At 45.7% G+C, this 7,405-nt stretch overlaps 1 protein-coding gene across 1 annotated transcript in view; it reads right to left on the reverse strand.

The window, feature by feature from the left end:
- Positions 1–2,836, reverse strand: part of LOC119412674 (deoxynucleotidyltransferase terminal-interacting protein 1) — a 6,831-nt gene extending 3,995 nt beyond the window's left edge. Inside the window, exons 1-8 of the mRNA XM_037679709.1 lie at positions 2,518–2,836; positions 2,293–2,363; positions 2,092–2,188; positions 1,914–2,012; positions 1,652–1,711; positions 1,515–1,577; positions 744–799; positions 634–676 (exon numbers count right to left, since the gene is read on the reverse strand). Of these exons, the coding sequence (XP_037535637.1) occupies positions 634–676; positions 744–799; positions 1,515–1,577; positions 1,652–1,711; positions 1,914–2,012; positions 2,092–2,188; positions 2,293–2,363; positions 2,518–2,592 (564 nt within the window). The 5' untranslated portion in view covers positions 2,593–2,836. The remainder of the gene's footprint in view (positions 1–633; positions 677–743; positions 800–1,514; positions 1,578–1,651; positions 1,712–1,913; positions 2,013–2,091; positions 2,189–2,292; positions 2,364–2,517) is intronic.
- Between the last annotated feature and the right edge of the window lie 4,569 nt (positions 2,837–7,405).

Raw genomic sequence — 7,405 nt, forward strand, 5'->3', positions numbered from 1 at the left:
TGTGTTCAAGACAGGTGTGTTTAGAACAAGTGTTCAGGACAGGTGTGTTTACAACAGGTGTGTTTAGAACAGGTGCGTTCAGGACAGGTGTGCTCAGGACAGGTGTGCTCAAGACAGGTGTGTTTAGGACAAGTGTTCTCAGGACAGGTGTGTTTAGAACAGGTGTGTTTAAGACAGGTGTTCAGGACAGGTGTGTTTAGGACATGTGTGTTTAGAACAGGTGTGTTCAGGACAGGTGTGTTTAGGACAGGTGTGTTTAGGACAGGTGTGTTTAGAACAGGTGTGTTCAGGACAGGTGTGTTCAGGACAAGTGTTCTCAGGACAGGTGCGTTTAGAACAGGTGTGTTTAAGACAGGTGTGTTTAGAACAAGTGTGTTTAGGACAGGTGCGTTCAGGACAGGTGTGTTTAGGACAGGTGCGTTTAGGGACAGGTGGGCTCAGGACAGGTGGGCACAGTGAACAAGATGGCAGCTGGGGAGGACCTCTCCACTCTCCGACATGTGACTTGTGTGCAGGGCACCAGCCTTTCTGTTTGTGTTGTTCATTTTTTTTCCACATGTTCTGAAAATCAGACTTTAAAAAAAAAAAAACACCTGCTGCCAGTTCACCTGTAAGCAGGCGAGTAAGACTCACCTTTGGCCCCTCCCTCTTGATTGGTTCAGACTTTGGCTTCACTCTGAGGACAGAAAGACGAGTCAGGTGTACGGATTTACCTGGACATGATGATGTCATTAGATACTCACAGAGAAAAGGTCACAGATCGATCAGAGGAGAGGAGGGCACCCGGGCGGCTTTTCCTCTGAGGACACAACCATCGAACACAGATGAAGATTCATCACAGTCATCAATAAAAAAAAACCACAATCAATAAAAACAATCAACTGGACTCGTGTTCTGCAGACGTTCCTCTCCATCAGGTCTAAAGTGTCTGCAGTGTGGAGCCCTCAGCTCTGTGAGGCCTGTTCAGAGATCAGCTGCAGGTTAGACAGTAACTACTCACCCTCACAGTGGAGGCTCGTTGGGCTCTCCGTCTGCCGGGTTCTGACAGAAGTTTGGGTCACCTGCATGAAGGTGTGAACTGGACTGGAGCTGACCTGGGATCAGGCCTGAAGATGCTCTGTAGGTTTTAGAAAGTTGAAATCTAAGACCTCCTCCTCTAAAACATCTGTCCTCTCTGTCCAACATCTGGACCTGCTGGTCCTCAGCAGACAGCCTCTTGTCCTTGAGGTGCTGGTGGACCTCTGATGCTGTCCAGTGTTGGACCATGCATCTCATGTGGTTCTGTTCCTTCTGTCTTTGTGGGACATGTTGGGCTTAAAGTTCTGATGACAGAAGGTCTGTGTGTTGGAATGGACCAGACTGCAGCTGATCTCTGAACAGAACCAGAACTCTCAAAGCTGAGCTCCACATACTGCAGACGTGATGAAGAGGAACGTCTTCAGAACACGAGTCCAGTTGTTTCTGAACCAGTGATTGATCAGACCCAGGTGAAGAGCACCTGGATCCTTCCTCACCTTCTTGGGCAGTGGGCTTCCTCTGTGACCAGAACCACAGTCATCATCAGCAGGTCTGGATCTCTGCAGAACAAAACCGGATCAGAACCAGGTAAGGTCACAGCCAACATGTGATGGCCTGGTTTGAGGGCTCCTACCTTCAAGGTGACGTCTGGCCCCACCCTCTTCCCTTCCACCTCTGGAAACAGCTGTTTGGCCTGGTGATGACATCATGCTCAGGTGAGACCAACAGACCCCGCCTCCTCTGTTGCAGGGAGGTTGTGAACGTGTCTTATTTTTATTAAAAGTTTATTTTAAGGAATTCTGGAAGTTTCCATGCTGTGTACATTCACAGGACATGGAGTTTACAAACAGGAAGTGACTTCACTGCGTGCGGTCAGAAACAGGAAGTGACCTCACATGTTCCAGAGCGTTCCTGCAGGCCTCCCGCATCAGTTGATCCGTCTGAACGTCGTCTCCCATGTTGTCCTTCACGTTCTGCGCCGCCTTCTCAAAGAACTGCAACACAACACACCTGGTCACACCTGGTCACACTCACCAGCACCCCCCACACACACAGCCCACCGTGACCTCTGACCTTCTGGTACTTCTTGAACACTGCCATGACGTCATCGTTGAAGCTGGGCTGGAGCACCGCCCTCAGCAGGTCCATGGACACCTGAGGATCCGTGAAGCTGCACAGGAAGGAGAATGAACCGGATGGGACTGGACCGGAACCAGTGGACCCAACAGAACCAAACTGACCGGGCCCGGTGGACCCAACAGAACCGGTACCGACCTGACGGTGGTGTGTGAGCGGCGGCCTCGTCGTTGGACGTGTCGGTGTTTGATCATCAGGTTCCACGGCTTCTGCACACAGAACATCAAGAACTCGGTTCTACAGACGAACAGAACCCTCCAGGTAGAACCCCGCGAACAGGACTCGGACTAAACAGAACCAGGTCCTGCACCAACACAGACATTTGTTTATACTCGGAGCTAACTCGTTAGCTGCAGTTCTCACCGGGTTCTGGACCGGGTGTTCTGGTCCGTCCTGGTCCAGCCAGTCCCGGTCTCCGTCGCTGCGGTGGGCTCCCATGGTGCAAGAACCGGTCCGTTCAGTTTGGGTTAAACCGAACCGCTTCTGCTAAGCTAACAGATGCTATATTAGCAAAGAGAGTTGTTTTACGGCAGATGGTTCTGGTACCGGTTCGGTTCAACTCCTGGAAAAACAAAGATACGTGGGAATGATCAGACGATTGAGATTCTTAATCGATCCGGTGGAGTAGATCCGGTGGGTTTGACGTTTATTTCCAGGAAGTTAGCTCCAGACGAACTTCCGCTCTGTGGACGCGGTTTTCCGGTCACAGCCCTGTCAAAATAAAAACACCAAAACAACCTAATCGGGTTTCAAAATAAAAGCCGTTTGTGGTGAATATTTTAAATCCGAAAAAAGTTTGTAAGCTGAATCATCCAGGTAGATAAATCACCAAAAAGGTTAATTCATGTCTGGACATGACTTGACCAGACTGAACATTGTTGGATTTTTACCTGGAGCATGAACTTTGGTGTCATCAGGACAGTTTCTTTTTGGGAAACGTTTTGTCTTCCATCCAAAAGACTTCATCAGTCTGAGGCCTGCCAACCCAGAACTGTCTTATAAATAGCGCCTCATTGATCATCTTCCACTTATTCCAAAGTCAGGTCTCGGGGGGCAGCAGTTTGAGCAGGGAGGTCATCCCTTTCCACAGCCACCTCTTCCAGGACTCCAAGGCGTTCCTAGGCCAACCGAGAGACGTAGTCTGTCCAGCATGTCCTGGGTCTTCCCCGGGGTCTCCTCCCAGTCGGACATGCCTAAAGCACCTCGCCCAGAAATCCTTACCAGATGTCCAAACCACCTCAACTGGCTCCTCTTGATGTGGAGGAGCAGTGGTTCTACTTTGAGTCTTTTCTGATAACTGAACTTCTCACCCTATCTCGTGAACAAAACCCCGAGACACTTGAACTCCTCCACTTGAGGCAGAACCTCACCCTCGACCTGAAGAGAACAATCCACCGTTTTCTGACTGAGGACCATGACCTCAGATTTGGAGGTGCTGATTCTCATCATTTAAATACGTTCAGTCAGAAATTTACGCTTTAATTATATTTTTATTATCGCCAGCTGCCAAAAGGTGGGACATTAGGGTTTAACTGCATGTCTGTTAGCAAAATATCTCATGAACCAGAGGACTGATCTGAATGAAACACTCATTCATTAAGTCAATCCAGTTCAAATGGCCGCCGTGGTCTGTAGGGTGGTGGGCGACAGGCATTCCTCCAGAGAGCTCGAGTGTCTGTGTTGACGACTCTCAGCTACCAAACCCAAATTTAGCTCCATGTTGGAGTTATCTCCATTCTTGAGTTTATAAAGGTTGATTAGCTGTGGCAGCCATCTTGAATTATGTGTTGTTAATTGTAGATGTACGTCCAGTAATTACTTTGTTTCATTAAAATATTTTACTGACAGACCCGTCTTTTTAAGCATGTTTAGTTGTTTTAAGTCGACAGTTTGATTCCTTTAAGTCAGCAGTTTTGCAGACCTTCAGGGACTCGGCTGCTTCTGGTTTTTAAGACTTTCATTTATAAAACTGTCTTTAAAGAAACACAAGGACCAAAATGGTTTATAGAAGACAACCGGGCTTGTCTTCTCAGAGAATTCAGTTCTGATCCTGGGTTAGGTCCAGGTCGTTACAAGGATCACAACAGGACCATTAGGTTTCACAAATCTCTACAACTATAAGCAGTGATGACTTCTTGAGATTGTTTATAAATAAAATTGTTTCAATTAGGGAACAAATTCAAACCAACAATCCTACTATTGCCTCTGGTTCCGTGTCAGATGAGACAACTTTAAAAATGTCACTAGAACCTGATTTACGTTTGGACTGTTTTTGTCCTGTTGAGCTCTGAATTGTCAAAAAATAATAGCTTCATCCAAACATCCACGTCTGCTAGATCCCATCCCAACCAGGATATTTAAAGACACATTTCCTTTAATTAATAACCACATCTTGGATCTGCTTAATTTGTTTCTAATAAATGGTTACATACCACAGAGCTTTAAGATCGCTGTAATTAAACCTTTACTTAAGAAACATAACCTTTAATTAGGAATCCTATAAAATTATAGACCTATATGTATATCTAATCTAACTTTCATCTAAAAAATTCTAGAGGAAATAGTTGCTGGTCAGTTGCATGAACATCTGCAAAGAAATAATCTGAAGAGTTTCCGAGCTCACCACAGCACTGAATCTGCACTGGTGAAAGTTACTAATGATATTCTCATGGCCTCTGACAACGGACAGGTGTCTACACTGGTCCTGTTAGACCTCAGTGCTGTATTTGATACAGTTGATCATAATATTCTACTATAGAGACTTGAATATGATGTTGGAATTACAGGAATGGCTCTAAATTGGTTTAAATCATATCTATCTGATAGATTCCAGTTTGTAAATGTAAATAATTAACTTCTTCATACACTAAAGTTAGTCATGGAGTTCCTCAAGGTTCAGTGCTTGGACCAATACGCTTACCTTATATATGCTTCCATTAGGTAATGGGGAGTGGTGGCGCAGAGGTTAGAGAAGGTGGGTCTGTGATCGGAAGATTGCCGGTTCCAGCCCCGGTACCGACAACATCAAAAATGTGAGTGGGGTAGGTGAAGCACCCACACCTGCCCCCACCCTCATTCGTCCCACTCTGGGCCCTTGAGCAAGGCCCTTAACCCCCACCATCTGCTCCTCCGGGTACCCTAGATAGCAGCTCTCTGCTCCACACAGAGGGCTGTGGTAGCTCGGTGGTCTGTGGTTGTGTCAGGAAGAACATCCGGCGTAAAAATAACTGCCAAGTCTTCGTGCGACTTAGTTCACTGTGGCGACTCTTAATGCAGGGAGCAGCCGAAGAAGAAGAAAAAAAACATTTATATATATGCTTCCATTAGGTAAAGTTATTAAACAGCATGGGATAAATTTTCATTGTTATGCTGATGACACACAATTATATTTGTCTATGAAACCCAATGAATCCAATCAGCTACTGAGACTACAAGCATGTCTTAAAGACATAAAAACCTGGATGACCCTAAATTTTCTGCTTTTGAACTCAGACAAGACTGAGGTTTTAGTTTTTGGATCGGACCATCTTAGGAATTAAATTTTTCAGTCTTTATTCCTCCTTGGATGCATTAATCTGTCCTCCAGCTCTAATGTTAAAAATCTTGGTGTTATTTTTGATCAGGTCGTGTCTTTTATCCCCCACATTAAAAACGTTACTAGAACCTCCTCCACCTCAGTAAATATCGCTAAAATTAGAAACATGATGCAGAAAAACTGGTCCATTTGTCACGTCTAGACTGGACTATTACAATGGTTTATTATCTGAGTGTCCAAAAACTTCTTTAAAAAGTCGTTAATCCAAAATGCTGCCTCCAGAGTAACTGGAGTTGTAGGAGAGAAAATCTCTCTCGAGTTTTAACTTCTCTCCCTGTCAAATCCAGAATTGAACTTACAAAGCTCTCAAAAACCTATCTCCATCTTATTGTTCCATATTTTCCTAACAGAGCACTTCACTGTCAGACTGCAGGTTTACTCGTGGTCCCTAGTTTCCAAATGCAGAATGGGAGGAAGATCTTCCAGTTATCAGGCTCCTCTCTTGTGGAACCAACTTCCAGTTTCTGTCCATGAGACTGACACATTGTCCAGTTTTAAAACTTTCCTTTTTGATAAATCCTAGTTAGTGTCGGCTTATTATGCTGCCAAATTCCTTAAATTATTTGCTAAAACTGAATAGTTTTCATTTGATACTATTTCTATCTTAATTTGTGATTCTTGACCTGCCATTGTGTATCTGTTCCTACCAAACCCAGCCGGTCGAAGCAGATGGTCCGCTTGTCCTGAGCCTGGTTCTGCTAAAGGTTTCTTCCTCATGAGGGAGTCTTTCCTTTCCACTCTCGCCTTCTTGCTTGCTCAAGATGAGAGTTCTGTGATGGAGTTAAACTTAGAGCAGTCTGCTCCTCAGATAAATAATGTTAAATTATTATTTTTAAATATGAATGTTTCTGTTCAGTGCCCTGAGACGACTTCTGTTGTGACTTGGTGCTTTATAAATAAACTGAATTGAATTTAACGTTTCCTAACAAGTCCAACCCGTCCTCTGTTCTGGTCCTGTGTCAGGTGTGAATGGATGCCTGGAAAGACAAGTCCAAGCTGAGCTGTGTCAGAACCTGAAGACACCTCCTCAAAGTATTTCTTTGAGTACAAAGTACTTCAAAGTACCTCTCTGTCTGAATTCTGCACATTACTGTTCTCAAGAGTGTCCCCTGTCCTGGACACGCAGATGACCAGCTGAGTCTGGACTTGGAAGACCTGATCTTTTGAGTTCTTCCATCTGTTTGTGTTGCTGTTGTTTGAGGTCTCCAGTACAGGTCTGGAGGGTCTCTGCCCTGGACTGTGGACACCTCACCATGGAACCATGACTGTGGACCTGTTTCAGAAAACCTTAGACTTTGTGTTTAGGTCTTCAGTCCTCAACGTGAACCCAACTCTTGTCTCCAAGGGTCTTAGGTTCTATGGATCCTTCAGCCATGTACAGAATCGTGTGGGCGTCCAAAGGGCCTCTTCCTGTAAGACGGGCGTCCATAGGGCCTCTTCCTGTAAGACGGGCGTCCAAAGGGCCTCTTCCTGCAAGACGGGCGTCCATAGGGCCTCTTCCTGCAAGACGGGCGTCCATAGGGCCTCTTCCTGCAAGACGGGCATCCAAAGGGCCTCTTCTTATAAGACGGGAGTCCATAGGGCCTCTTCTTGTAAGACGGGCGTCCATAGGGCCTCTTCTTGTAAGACGGGCGTCCAAAGGGCCTCTTCTTGTAA

This window comes from Nematolebias whitei, chromosome 7 (assembly GCF_014905685.2).
Source record: "Nematolebias whitei isolate Nwh7 chromosome 7, NemWhi1, whole genome shotgun sequence".
Lineage (NCBI taxonomy): Eukaryota > Metazoa > Chordata > Actinopteri > Cyprinodontiformes > Rivulidae > Nematolebias > Nematolebias whitei.